Source organism: Melanostigma gelatinosum (genome assembly GCF_949748355.1).
Source record: "Melanostigma gelatinosum genome assembly, chromosome: 5".
NCBI classification, from domain to species: Eukaryota; Metazoa; Chordata; class Actinopteri; order Perciformes; family Zoarcidae; genus Melanostigma; species Melanostigma gelatinosum.
The window spans coordinates 26,262,005-26,276,392 of record NC_136638.1 but is presented as its reverse complement, the minus strand read 5'-3'; the positions used below and the strand labels follow the sequence as shown (position 1 = coordinate 26,276,392).

General features: G+C 41.5%; 2 protein-coding genes across 2 annotated transcripts; both read right to left on the bottom strand.

Annotated features, from left to right (window-relative positions):
• Positions 1–1,847: 1,847 nt before the first annotated feature.
• Positions 1,848–7,819, bottom strand: spmap2l (sperm microtubule associated protein 2 like). The gene is made up of 5 exons (XM_079269410.1): positions 7,781–7,819; positions 5,069–5,184; positions 3,474–3,615; positions 2,927–3,061; positions 1,848–2,407 (listed from the first exon to the last, which is right to left on the bottom strand). Exons 3-5 carry the CDS (start codon positions 3,555–3,557, stop codon positions 2,276–2,278), a joined length of 351 nt encoding a protein of 116 aa, XP_079125536.1. The 5' UTR covers positions 3,558–3,615; positions 5,069–5,184; positions 7,781–7,819; the 3' UTR covers positions 1,848–2,275.
• Positions 7,820–10,297: 2,478 nt separating this feature from the next.
• On the bottom strand, positions 10,298–13,955 carry arl9 (ADP-ribosylation factor-like 9). The gene is made up of 4 exons (XM_079268457.1): positions 13,592–13,955; positions 12,779–12,956; positions 12,529–12,704; positions 10,298–11,789 (listed from the first exon to the last, which is right to left on the bottom strand). The coding sequence occupies exons 1-4, from the start codon at positions 13,826–13,828 to the stop codon at positions 11,613–11,615; spliced, it is 768 nt and encodes a 255-aa protein (XP_079124583.1). The 5' UTR covers positions 13,829–13,955; the 3' UTR covers positions 10,298–11,612.
• Between the last annotated feature and the right edge of the window lie 433 nt (positions 13,956–14,388).

The following is a 14,388-nucleotide window of genomic DNA, read 5'->3' as shown; positions in this document are numbered from 1 at the left end:
AACTAAACCATGCAGCAGCATTCTTAATGTTTAAATCTGCGTTTGCATAATTCAGAAAAGGGGCGTGGACTCAATCAGGATGCAATACAGCAATCTTGCAAAATATCATTTTGGCTGCAAATGGCGATACTTCCATTATCAATGAATCAGTGCATTATCAATAATCATTTACTCCATCTCAGAAAATAGTAAAAATCGATCAGTACGTAAGAGCTGGACACAAGACAAAGACCCTGTGAGACGACCTGAGGGGTCGGGATGGTTCATAAGGTAGCAGCAGGTCAGAGATGTATTTTGGCCCTAAACCATTCAGTGCTTTGTAAACCAACAGCAGGATTTTAAAGTCAATTCTTTGTTGGACAGGAAGCCAGTGCAAAGACATCAGAACTGGAGTGATGTGATCCACCCTCCTGGTCTTAGTGAGGACTCGAGCTGCAGCGTTCTGAATCAGCTGCAGCTTTCTGACGGACTTCTTACAGAGACCTGTAAACTCTTTCCTGCCACAGCAGTGAAGCATTTCCATTCATTTGGAAAAACAATAAGGAAAAATAGGATCTCAACTCTAATTTCATCAACAGAAAATGCTAATCATGTTGACCTTAATTAACAGTGTGGCGGTTTCTTTACCCCTAGTGGTGCTATTTAGGGTGTCCCAATACATACCTGTATTGATGATAACCGTGATATCTAAAATATGTAATATTGATATGTTAAGAATACACATACGCCTCTTAAATTGCGCTTTTGTACAGTTAAGGTTACAGAACGAAAGACATAAAACGCACACTATTTATTTCCTTTTATTATTCGTTTATCTGTAAGAGACAAACACAGTGAAACATTGACAGTTGCAGAAGCATTGTCTGATGTACTGTTCATGTGTATACAGCCAAAACTAATTTCAAACACAGTTAGTAATCATTAAAATGACATGTTTGGCAAAACTCAACTTTCTCTTTATGTTTTTTAAAGTCCCCATCACCCACCTCCTCCTCCTCCTCCTCACCACCTTGTGGTCCCAGGTCACGATCGCGGCGGGCTAATCCCAGATTAGCCTTCAGGCGGCACGTCGGTTCAATCTCCTTTGATGTCTCGCCGAGTCGTGCGGGGCCACAAACCTGCGCTGGTCTGAAGCCCACGCTGGAGGCCATAGCCTGCAGCGCTCCGTATCAAATCACGGCGCAGGGCGCCGCCACCTCTGAACACATAAACTGTGACTATTTTCTGATGTACTTACACAAGTGTAAATGGGATCACTGTGGATTTCCAAACTGAAGCAGTGGCACTTTTTGTAAACTAAACTGTGGCCAGATTCGTGGTATTTCCCAGAGCTTCTGAAAGTCTTTGGTAAAACCTTCTCACGCTCACTGCACATGCATGCAGACAGCTGCCTGAAGAGACTGTTTAAAATATGTAAGAGTGAATAAAGATGCTCACGGCAGACGCACATCTGTCCCACGTCAAAAACTTCAGAGAGAGATGGAGAGGAAGTGGTAAAAGTGACAAAGCACAATGTCGCCTCAGAGGGAAACTCACTCTTTAAAGGCTAAAATACCTTCAAAATAAAAGTCAGTGAACTGACGCGGTCTGTCTGTGTGTGTGTGTGTGTGTGTGTGTGTGTGAGGATGCATACACACATGGTTGTGATATAAGTGCAGAATCCAGCTCAACCCCTGTGGATCACTTCATACTTCATACTGGGGCTCTGACAACATCATTCATTTTCTCTGCTCTGATTTATTCAAAATGTCTGAGATATAAACCGTCAATCTGTCATAAATTCTAGCGTCGTGGTCCAAATCTTTTATTCAAGGTTTTACACACATGGTAATGATATCAACAGAACTGCAAATAAACAGATGCACCAGTGTGTCTTTTTTCACGTTTCCCTTCCAGATGTCTCAAACTGAGTTTGGAATTTAAACATATTCAATACGTCTATCATCTTTGAGTTTAGTTTTCTACAAATTCATTTTGATTCATTGATTTTTCTTTCATTTGTTTGTGGTTTTATGCTGTTTTACTGCAAATCATCTAAGAAACTCAAACTGCTCCGGTCCTTTATCTGGATGATAAGAATGAGTAAAACATTGAACAGGAGAATCTCTGATCAGGGTGAAAGCCGGTGTAAATAAAGCACCAAAAGAAGTAAAATGTCCACAGAGCTCACCGATAGCGTCGTTATCCTTTTCAAAGCTTTCCGCTGACGTTGAAGTTGCTTCACAAGGGGAACAAACTAGAAAAGCACTGACTTGGTTGTGATGTTGAGTGAAGCTCAGGAGGACGGGACGTTGTTTCGGCTCCACTCTGGTTCTCGTGGAGGGACGTAGTCCTCGGAAAGATGTTTCGGTGTCGCCAACATTTCAACACGAGCACTCGCCGTGGCTCTCCTCGCCGCCTTTGAAACCTGTTGGAGATTCAGACATTTAGTTCATAGTTTTAGGACTGATAGCAATTCAAGAAAATACCACTGGCCCCGAATTCATGTCTTAAAAGATGTAAATCATGTTGTACACTCAGCTGCTGGTCAAGCAAAGGATCCTGTGTCATTATACTTTTTTCTGTAAGTGTTTCAGTCATCAAAAGAAAAGGCCGGACCGCAAAAACACAGATCACGAGGACGGAAAAACATCTGGCAATCTGTAAGCATCTGTCGTTTGGCGGATGACAATGATTGGAAAATTCCACAATTAATTGTAAGAACTACTCATCGAGCGAAAACAACCACAGTTTATGTCAGAGAGCTGCTTCAAACAGCTGGAACATATTCAATTGACTGTGTGATGTCAAGCAGACAGCCATTTTTTGAGTTTTCTCCACAAGTACCAGAAAGACTGATGAATTCTCTGAGTCCTCTACGGTTGGTGAACGTTCAAACTAAACTGCACCGATAAATACTGAGGCGGTTTATTAGAAGAGCTCTTACGGTCCAGATCGGCTCCGCCGGGCGTCCGAGCTCCAGGCAGACGTCGCTCTGCTTGAGTCGGGGCAGCGAGAGCTGGACCAGTCGCTGAGAGGTTCGAGCCGTCTTGGAAGCAAACGAAACGATGGACGCAACACTCTGCGGAACACAAACACACTTCATGCACCGTAGTTGTCCTCAACCATCAGCTGAGAATCTGTCCGAGGAAGGTCGAGATTTGTTGTCATTAGAAAACACAGATAATTCCATTTCAAACGGTCATTGCTAGCATTTACGACCAAAGGCTTGTTAAGATAAGATAAACCTTTATGATCCGCAGAGGGTAAAATCCCGAGAAAACACAATCAATAAATAATAAAATAAAACTAAAATGAGAATAAAGTTAAAGCGACAGCAAATAATGAGGAGAATGTCTGTTTTTAGCTAATTCTGCTGATGAAATACCTAAAAATGAAGCTACATCACAACATTAATGGCAAAACTGCTGATGCTTGTCGGCCGACATCCACCACTTAGAGCTGCCCGATGGGTTTCCTCTTCAGGATCTCACCTCTCTGTCGCTCTGGAAGTCTGGATGGTTCACTTTGGGTTTGGAGAGCTGCAGCAGTCGCGGGGTGATCACAGCAGCTTTCATGTTGGCATCGACGTGCCAAACGGGACAGTTGTTGTCACACTGAGGTGTGTGAGGAGGCCTGTTGGGACCAGCAGACAGACATTTCAATGAACTGACAGAAATAAACATCGGACAAGTCAAGTGGAAAAAATAGCTTTTTCTTCTAAAATGTGTATTTTTCCCTCTTGTTATTATGACTTTTTCTTGAAGGATTACATCTTTATCCTGAACATCGCTGTTTTTCAAACAACTGTTTCTGTTTATGAGTGGTAAATATTCTAGACGTGAAGCCCAACTTCAACCTCCTTCAGAGGGCGAAAATATGAACTTCTCTGAATACAGTTGAAAGCTCAGAGAACATCACATTTAGAGTATTTACCACAGATTGGGCGACTTTGCGGCAATTTTTCTACATGTCGACAAACAACAACAAATGAAATGCTTTTTCTAAGATGTATTTTTGTTTAAAAATATTATGTATCTGACGAAATTTCTCAAATATTGGTTAAAAAGATGAGTTGACAAAGGTTGTGCTTCACCTGCTCCAAGTCTCAATCTCTCAATAAGCAACACAATTAAGTATTTCGGACATTAAACACTTAATTATGTTAATTATGAGTTTGCTGTATTGGTTTGCTGGGTATTCTTGTGTTGTTTTGGTACTTTAACACAGTAAAAGGAGGGCTGGTACTTCAGTAATAGAATATTATTACACTGTACACATAGTATTCCCAAATACAGAAAGGGAAATTTGTAAACACTCGTCTTATAAATACGTAAAAATGATTAGCAACCAATAAAATAGTTCCAGCAGCTTTCGTTACACCAATCTTTTTGTCAAGGTAGGCACACACGTGTCATTTTAGAAGAAATCAATTCATTTATTAAGCTGTTTTGTGTTGTTTTTTTGGAGCAAGAGGATAAAAGGATTAGGTTTCAGCAGCTGGTGATTCATATATTTTGTGGAGGGCATGAAAAAAAAACAATCACGGTAATATCTACGATCTACATTACAAAAGTGAAAATTAATTTTGGTGTGTTGCGTCCAGAATGTAATCTCTGTATAAACCTCTCTCCATGTCCAACGACATGTTCTGCTGCTGTGCTCAGGATTTATAAAAAGACTTCCGCGGCTGTCTGCGAGCGTCCCGGGGGACCTGAACTTTGGACAATGAGCTCTATTGTCTCCGCTCCCACAGTCTGACACTGAAATAGCAGATGTCCAAACGTTGGCTTTCCTCAAACAGCGCGGTGACGTTAGTGTTGGACCGGAGCCGCTGCTCCTCATATTTAACTATATGATATGTAACATTCTGCAGAGATTGAACTCTAGACTGACAGATTGTTTTCTTTAAAGTATTTCTAGAGGCCTGCTGTGTTGAAAGTTATCAGTATTTCTGAATTATGTGGGAAGCAGCTCAGTTTACGGGCTTCTAAACAGCCTGAAGCACTGATTTGACCCAAGTTTGTTTGGTTCGGCTCCACTTGTCCTCACTTTACTGGTGCTGTTTGATGACTAATGAGGCTTTTACCCGGCTTCCTGGGAGCTGCAGCTCCGGGTTCTGGGTGTTGACAAGCGGACAATGTGCTCGTACCGGGACGCCTCGGAGGAAGGACGTCGGGTCTTCCTGGAGAAGCTCGCCTCCTCCTTCCTGCAGGAAAATGGAGGCCATTACCACATCATTAATGTGTGTTGGGACAAAAGAATGTCTTGAGGCAGGAGGAGGAGGAGGGGGACGGACACACACACACACACAGAACAATGGATGAGTGTCAGTGCTGATGGAAAATCCTCTGTACCCACAAAAACATTTAAATTTGTTAATCACTCAGTGGAGACATAACCACGGTCATATGTTGACAATGTTCATTTTGACTCATTGTCTCTTAAAGCAAACACGTAGTCAAACAGACCAACGATAAGGATTTAACGAATGATTCAGTTTTAGGAAATGACTGAAACTTTCTTTAAAAGTAAACTTTACATCACATCATTCTCACCTTTGAGAAGATGGATCTGGTACATTTTGTCATTTTTTGGTCCTCCAGCAGCGTGGTGTTGTTGTTGGAGCTCTGACTGCAGATCGAACTTAAAGAAGATGGATCTGAGTCTGAGCTGGTCTCTGCTGGAGTCTGATCTGAAGGAGTTTCTGGTGAACCTACATGATTTCTGTGATTTCACCAGACAAGCTTTAAGAATCCTCTCGCCGATGGTCTCGTTTACTCATGGAGGAATCAGTAATAAACAGACTATTTCAAAACCAGATTAAAGTTCCTCAGAGTAACTTTAATGAATAACTTTAATGGTTGATTAATAATGATGAACATGAGGCTACAAGTCGATGGACAGAAAATGAGTCTGCAAACATTTTAATCATCGATCATTGTAATTGTTAAAATCATTTTTCAATCAGAAATGCCAAACATTCACTAGTTCCAGCTTCTCAATTGTGAGGAGTCTCAGCTTTTCTCGATCTTATATTTATTACACTGAGTGTCTTTGGGTTCTGCAGCGTTGGTCTGAGACAGCAGACCATTTGAGGACGTCTGTCGGGGATATAAGAACTATTTTACAGACTAATAGATTTATAAATGTGCAGATTAATCTTAATTAGTCTTCAATCTTGATTTAAATGAGCTGAGGGTCTCGGCAGACCTGCAGCTTTCTGACGGACTTTTTACAGAGACCTGTAAACACACCGTTACAGTAGTCCAGTCTGCTGAAGATAAATGCGTGGACAAGTTTTTCCAAATCCTGTTGAGACATAAATCCTCTAATCCTTGATATATTCTTCAGGTGATAGTAGGCTGATTTTGTAATTGTCTTGATATGGCTGTTCAGGTTGAGGTCTGAATCCATAACTACACCTAGATTTCTGGCTTGGTTTGTGGGTTTTAACATCAGTGACTGAAGCTGAGCGGTGATTTTCAATTGTTCGTCCTTGGTACCAAAAACAATTACTTCTGTGTTATCTTTGTTTAATTGAAGAAAATTCTGGCACATCCAGTTGTTGGTTTGTTCAATGCAGTTACCCAGCCCTTGTATGGGATTATAGTCCCCTGGTGACATAGTTATGTAGATTTGTGTGTCATCTGCATAATTATGATAACACACTTTGTTGCTTTCCATAATCTGAGCTAGTGGAAGCATGTAGATGTTGAACAGAGGGGGCCCCAGTATTGAGCCTTGGGGAACACCACATGTCATTTTAGTCAGCTCTGATGTGTAATCAGCTACAGACACAAAGTATTCTCGGCCCTTCAAGTAGTATACACACTACACTGATGCACCCTACACTGATGTACTACACCAGTATTATTGGGATATTTGACCAGACAGTCTGTCAGGTAATCAGATTAGAAGTTAACAAAATGGAGGAGACAGCAGAGTGATGTGATTATATGAGGAACCACAGTGTAATTATCAGAATAAACAGGATACATTCATCATAATATACATTAAGAACTCAACTAAACAAGTCGATATCTACAAACTGTGTGTATTCTGCAGCTCTTCCTGCTTCAAACCAAACCAGCAGGTGACTGCCGTCATCTTCAATTACAGGACATTACTGTTATTTGTTCTGGGAGCTGTGCTTCCTGTGAGGGCTTCTGATTGAATTACACTGCATGATACTTTTTAATCTGACAGCTGAGGCAGAGGGGAGGAAAAACAACAAACAACAACGGCTTCTCGTCTACTGATTGATCCCGACAGAAGCGATCACCTCTGATCGGGATGCAGCTGGCATCAGTCCTGAACATCACTTTGCAGTTTACATTTCCTGAATCAACTCTGTGCCAAAGTCATCATTACCCCTTTCAGCTTTACAAACATATTTTTGAAATATGTTGACGCAGCGCAGCATAAAAGGCTTGTGATGAACACAGCATGAACACAAACACCCCCCCCTGTTGAGCATATTCCTGATATGTGTAGCAAAGCCACGTTGAGTGGCCTGTGCAGTGATGTCACATGGGAGGATGTGTGCCTGTGTGCACTGGAATGCTGTTGTGCGCATGCGAAAATAAACGGTCCGAGATGTGTTCCCAGACCAAAGAAACAATGGCGGTGTGTTCTTTTTCTCCCGTGAATGCTAGCTAATAGGAGCTACTAGCTAACTACTTTGGCGACTGAAATAACGTAGAGAGCTGCAGGAATGTCTGATGTACCCCCCCCCCCCATCCCTCCCTCTACAAGAGTCATCAGTAACGTTCCGTGGGTGCAGACAGGCTACAGTTACCTCCGCTGGTCCTCCCTTGCTGAGAAGTCTCTTTTGTGTCTGGCTAGGTATTGGATTCTTGCACTTGGAACGGCTCCGAGCGCTGCAGCGGAGAGGGGCCATATCGGCTCCTGGTTGCCCCAGCTCAGCTTCCCACTGATCAATGAAAGGGTGAAAAGGTTTCCAATGAGGAGACGCGCCGGCGATGACAAATGCTGGGCGCAGAAGCAGAAGGAATATTTTCCAAGCGAGCGATGACCAAATGAAAGAATGATAGTCTCAATCAAATGTGGCCTCGCGTTCATTTACGCATTGTTTTTCGGTTTTAACCGCACATTCAAAGCGTGCCAGACATCCGTCTCTTATTACGCCGTTTAAAGAAACCGCTGGAGGAAGGAAACGCCGACCACGAGGCTCCTGCATTCCTAGAGTTCATTTCACAGCAGATCGATGAACAAACGTGCAATTATTATATGATGTAACAGCTGGAACAGAAGTCATGTTTATGGACTGAGAATAACCAGAAATGATAATAACAATGAACATACACCTCTTGTGCAAAAGTTATTTGTTTTTAAATATGTGACTGGATGTGGTATGACTCAGCTACTCACCCAGGAGTCGTGGCCCAAACTGTTTTTGAGGTTTTGTGCTGCGCCAGCTCCAAGACTCTGCAGAGAAAACACACAATCCCCCAAAAAACACAAATCAGCTCTCAATACGAGCGTAGAGACTCTGGGCCCAAAGGGGGGGGGGGGGGGGGGGGGGCATGCAATCAGTGGGTCAGTGGGTTTCCCGTCGGTGTCGATGGTTTCTTCTTCTTTCTGGCAGAGCTGTGACATTCACATACTGCTCTCTGTTCACGTTTAAAGAAGTTGCCTTCAAACTCTCAACCTCACTGTGGCCACTGATCAAAGTCAGACTCAACTCTTTACGTTTATCTGCGAGTCGAACTGTTTCACGACAGAACGACCGACTGAAAGAGAAAAGTTGACATTTTTGGCTTTTAGATTTTGTCCAGGAGGTTTATCACGACAGTAACACATGAATAATATCGGCAACACTTCACTTTAACACCCTGTATTTACTATTTATGAGCAGTTTACAAGCATGTCATACAATCTTCAGACATTTAAGTATCTATTAATGTGCAGTCATTTTAACAATCACAACTTCTTCTATGAAGACATATTGTTTTTAATTAAACTGTGTTATATTTAGTCTTTCATCATGTTTATAGACTCCAGTAATGGACACTTCCCAGGACGACTACAAGTTGTTGATTACTACACTGAAATCAATAAGACTAAATATCTGTGTTCTGTGGTACATTAAAAACATGTGTTGAATGTTCATATGCTGCTTATTAAATGCTGGGTTCAAATAATGTGTTACCAACACAAGTAAGAACCTGAAATAAAGAAAATGGACATCGACACTCATAAATACAACAAAGAAGAACATAAGAGAGAACATGAGAAAGAGAAACATGACAGGAGCACAGAGACGAAGAGGAAAGAAAAGAAGCTCAACAGCTATTTGAATGATGTAATAAATTAAAGAAATTAGAGGGATGACATTAAAAAGCTACGTTGAAACACTTTAGACCGGAGTTATCAACTCATTATAATTCAATAAAGACAAAATTAAGATAATTTAGGAGGAAATTCACGTTAACTTACAGCAGCACGAAGACTAAGAAAAGCACAACACAATTCTATGAATGAAATAGATAAACAAGGGAATTAGAACATTAAAAAGCTGCACTATCTATCTATCTATATCTATATATAGCTTATGCATTACTTTTGGCTAACTATAAGTGTGAAGTATCATAACAAATATAGATAGAAATGAGAAGTAAATAAACAGATGCAACAAACATGCAACAATTAAATAGTTTGAAAGTAGTCAATATTTTCTTTCAACAACTTTATGATTGGTAAAAATGTTGTATTTTGTTTGTAGAATTAATAAGAATGTTGTTCCTGCACCTGTTTGATGGACCAAATCTGGACTCAATACCTGCACAAAAAAATCAACAAGAAAAATAAATCAGACAGAACATACGAGACTCGGACTATTTGAAGGCCGCGAGGCACACGATTAACTCACCTGGTTCTCCAGACATCTCAGCTGGACGCGTCGCCTCGCTGCCTGCCGACGGTGTCACACTACCCTCCTGCTGTTGCTATGAAGCCAGGAGTCCTTCGCAACCAACATCACACCCGAGGACTCCTTGAAACTGGAGTCCGCACACTGCAGCCGTCCCACCGTCTCAAGACTGCTTCCATCAGAGCGAAAGCGACACGCGGAGGTGAGCGGTGAAGCGCGGCCGTGTGTCCTGGAGAGCTGCTTTGTGTTTGGATCACATTCCAGATATAGAAGAGCTCCGATGTCCTGAGTCAGGCTCCATCCTCAGATAAGCTGCTGTTATTAGTTCTATACCCACAAATGCGGCGCCGCGGGGCGTCCAGCAGGTCACGGGTTCAACTCTCACAGCTACAATAAAAAGTCACACCAATCAGTTTAGTGCAAACTATTTATTTGAGAGTGAAAAACCAGTACAAAGACAAAGTGTTGATCAATACTGTATATTGGACATGTTCTGGTATTAGAAAAACACTCCGAGAACAATGTAACACATGAAGGCTTTGCACACAACAACAACGTAGTTCCCCTTCATCCCAGAGTTAACAGACATGATTCATTAAGCAGATTTCACCAAATAAAACAGCTTTAAGACGAAATAACAAGAACCAGGCAGCGTCTCTCTCAACAGCAAAAAACACACAAAGACATCTGGAAAAGAGATAATAAAAGCAAGAATGTTTTAAAGCTAATACAACAATTACACACAATGATTTGGTGGTGTTAAAGTTCGTAAGTTCGGTGACTAGATATCTGATTGTTCAAAAATAAAATGGCGATAAAACAGCCGATCTTTACAGCAAACAGCCCTCAGTTTCCAGTTCACCGGCTTCATTCAGACATTAAATAGCTGCGGTGTTCCTGTTGAAGTTAAGCTTTATATATATATATATATATATATATATATATATATATACACACATACATATATATATATATATATATATGTATTTTAGTTTACATGTTAACTACGCATCAGAAAGCTCAACTGCTTCTTATTAAAGCTGCGATAGTTAAGTTTGCATGTTGGCGCCCCCACATGGCAGAAAGAGGAAACACTTTTATGACGTTTAAATTTAAATACCCAGAAATCCTGACACGTACCTTCACTGAGCTGAACACAGCGAGCCTCATGTTTTAAGATGTATCAGAAGGGATGGGGGATTCATTTTTGCACTTTGTATTAAACGTTGTCCAGTACAGCTTTAGGTCTTACTGTCGAGGTTTTAAATATTCCCTGGATCGTGTGACAAACATCATGATAACTGCCGGTTACGTGCAACAGTACGTGAAAAACAACCTCTATGATGCTAACAGCCTGTTAGCTCATCGCTGGTGACGTCCTGAGTGAATCTAAACCCACCGGGAGTCTTTTAAAGTGAAACACTCACGTCTCTGCTGACGAGATGCTGAAAATAACTCTTTGGTTAAGATGATATTTGAACACCTGTCGGCCCTCAGCTTAAAATCACAAAATCTTACTTGCAAATTTACTTTTGGTAACGATGGAGCAACAAATTCAAAGTCAGTGAAGTGTTACACTTTCAAATCCAGAATCTGGAAGTTTGAATAATCCAAACTCTACTAAAGCAGAACTACAAATACACTTAAATCTTCTCATGAATAAATAGGAGTTTCAGCCGAGCTAAAACACCGAAGAGAGAACCTGCTGGATGCTGTCACACCGGACAGAGGGAGTGTCTCATCTGCCGTCACAAACCATCTGGATGATCAGGTCCCGGGCGTCCTGGACGCCGGAGCTGAGCTCCTTCTCGCCCCTCTTCACGTAGGTGCTGATGAGGAACAAGCGGCGCTCTCCGACCTCGGCCAGAGACAGGGCGGCGTGGAGGTCCGTGATGCCGCAGCTTCCTGGAAGGTCCTGGAAACACCAGTCAAACATTTGAATCATCCACTTCTTATTATTAAGACACATCAGAGGATACCTGCTCTGGGTTTAAACTCTTTAAGTATCTTTAAGTATTTGAAGATGATTTTAATGATCTTTTCTTTCAAATTTTAAGACGTTGACTCCTAAAAACGGCTGATTTATGTCTGAAACCTCGAGATTTATGATCATATTTTGTTGAATTAAAAGGCAGAATTACAACGATGTTGAATTTATGTTAAAACATCTGTAGCTATAAGAGCTGACGGACAAAAATATAAATACTATTGTGATGAAATATTCTCTGACACAGTTGCGTTAACAAAAGGATATTTGTTGGTTTTCATACGAAATATTTAATATATTTTGATAAGTTACTTCACAGAAACAAAACTGAATTTACTCATGAAGTAATTCATTGGTAAAGTCAGGTTAATTAAAGACATAAACCTCTGACAAAATAAAAGCTTAACTTTTCTGATTTTGAGAACATTTTGAAGCAGAAAAGATGCACGAAAAATTCCGACTGTGTGAAATGTTACTTAGAGTGATGTATTATATATATATATATATAAAATAATCTGTACATTAATCGATATTGAAAATAATCGTTTGTTGCGGTCGATGTGAACATCGAGTCTCTAATGTAACTGCGAGCTTCCTCGAGGACGAGAGGCCCCCGCAGGCTTCTGTTGGAAGCAGCATGGAGCGCTGTGTTTCCTGTCACGCTCACCTGTTTGTTGGCCAGCACCATCAGAGGCAGGCGGGGCTCAGGGGCCAGCAGCTCGTGTAAATGCTTCTTAGCGACGGGGAAGAGCTTCGGGTCGGAGGAGTCGACCACGAACACCAGCAGCAGCGCCCTGGACATGTACTTCTCCCAGTATGGCCGGAGCTCCTCTTTACCTCCAACTGACAGACAGACAGACGACTGTGACTACCAACTCAAGACAGACTTAACGTGTCTCTTTTGAAATCAGACTTACTCTCTAGGAAATCAATGTGCAGGTCCTCCCTGTGGACGGAGACGGCGTTGAAGCCATTCGTGGGATGCGTGTCCTGCTCCAGACACCCGGTGGACAAACAGTTCAGCAGGCTGGTCTTACCGGATCCATCCAGACCCAGAACCAGCACCTGGGTCCCCGTGGACTCCACGGGCTTAGACTGCAGCACACACAGATGAAGTCAGATGAAGTGTTTGATACACGAGTTTATGTACGGATACCATAAAGATACATCGTCATGCATTTCTACAAAACCCCTTTTATCTTCATGATCGATCAATAATTGTTTGCTGAATTTAATGTTTCGGGTCTTTTGGTCTATACAATGTCACAATCTCCCATACGACAAGTCATTATACAACTAATAATACCACTCACATGAACTTGTGCAAATCAATTCAAACTTTTAACTGATTGAAACAACAAATGCTGATTCACTTTCTGTCGCTCTAAAAAGTTATTTCACTAATTGTTTTGTTAGTGTGATCCTACATTTCCCAGAATTCACAGCAACTCCCCAGAGAACTTGACTTTAACTGTTACTGTTGTATCCCAAACAATATAAAAGGTATCTAGCTGGTTGTAGCAGTTTATAAACTCTGGATGTTTTACCTCAAGTTTTCAGAGTAAAACTAAACCTTTATTGAAGTGAAAAGCAGTGAAATGTGCTCAGTTGTAGCTTACCTGTGTCCATGTAAGAACAGCTAGATGTCAGATATATAAAAATGTAATCTTTAAAGTACTTTTTACTACACACCAACAGGTTTTACCGGAAGGTGTGTCACCGTGTTTTACCTCCGATGTTGTCTTGGGTTCAGCAGCAGGGACCACAACCGTTGGTTCATTTGGTGCTTCTCCTCCTCTCTCCTCTTCCTTTGCCTCTCCGGCCCTTTTACAGTCTCTTCTTGGCCGTGTTTGAGGCTTCTTCTCCCCGGAGGACGACGACGACGAGTAGTTCCAGATAAAATAGGCGACTCCACCCGCGAGAGCCACGGAGGCGCCGAGGACTCCGGCTTCTCTCAGACCGAACATGGTGCTCAAACCGCCCAGCTTTTTATCCGTCCTTTCCCGCCATTGTTGGACTTTCAGTGAAGCTTTTTTTGTTGTGTTCGACTCTTCGTCCTCTGCTCCTCAACAAGTGGATTAACCAACGGACAGGAAGCTGAGCAGGAACTCCTTCAAACGAGACTTCCGGGAAGATGTGCGCCACTGTGTTTTGTTGATGCAGTGTTACAATCTTGCCGCTTGAGGGCGCAATTGTTCCTGCAATGTTTTCCAGCTCGTGTTACAAAATGTAAACTCTTGGCTTATTTATACCAAAATGGACGAATAAAGCAATTATAACCAAGTGACTAAGTACATTTACACAAGCGCTGTGCATAAGTAGCCTAACATATTGAGTATTACGCGAGTATTTCATTTTCTTCTACTTTTTACTTCTGAAGTTAAGTTATTTTGCATACTAAGATTTTATTTCCAAAACATGACATTTTTTCAAGTATGATGCATTTTTCAGTGCAAAAATCTTCTCATTGACTATCAGTCCTAACCTAATCCTTAGTTGTTGTTTTTTTTAAAAGACTAAATTTAAG

Excerpts from the sequence above, each read along its gene's own strand:
- arl9 (XM_079268457.1), bottom strand. The coding sequence starts at position 13,828 with ATGTTCGGTCTGAGAGAAGCCGGAGTCCTCGGCGCCTCCGTGGCTCTC. Across the intron at positions 12,957-13,591 it reads AACCCAAGACAACATCGGAG|TCTAAGCCCGTGGAGTCCAC; the intron begins GTAAAACACGGT and ends TGTGTGCTGCAG. Across the intron at positions 12,705-12,778 it reads GCACATTGATTTCCTAGAGA|TTGGAGGTAAAGAGGAGCTC; the intron begins GTAAGTCTGATT and ends TCTGTCTGTCAG.
- spmap2l (XM_079269410.1), bottom strand. The coding sequence starts at position 3,557 with ATGAAAGCTGCTGTGATCACCCCGCGACTGCTGCAGCTCTCCAAACCC. Across the intron at positions 3,062-3,473 it reads ACTTCCAGAGCGACAGAGAG|AGTGTTGCGTCCATCGTTTC; the intron begins GTGAGATCCTGA and ends TGTGTTCCGCAG. Across the intron at positions 2,408-2,926 it reads CGGCGGAGCCGATCTGGACC|GTTTCAAAGGCGGCGAGGAG; the intron begins GTAAGAGCTCTT and ends AATCTCCAACAG.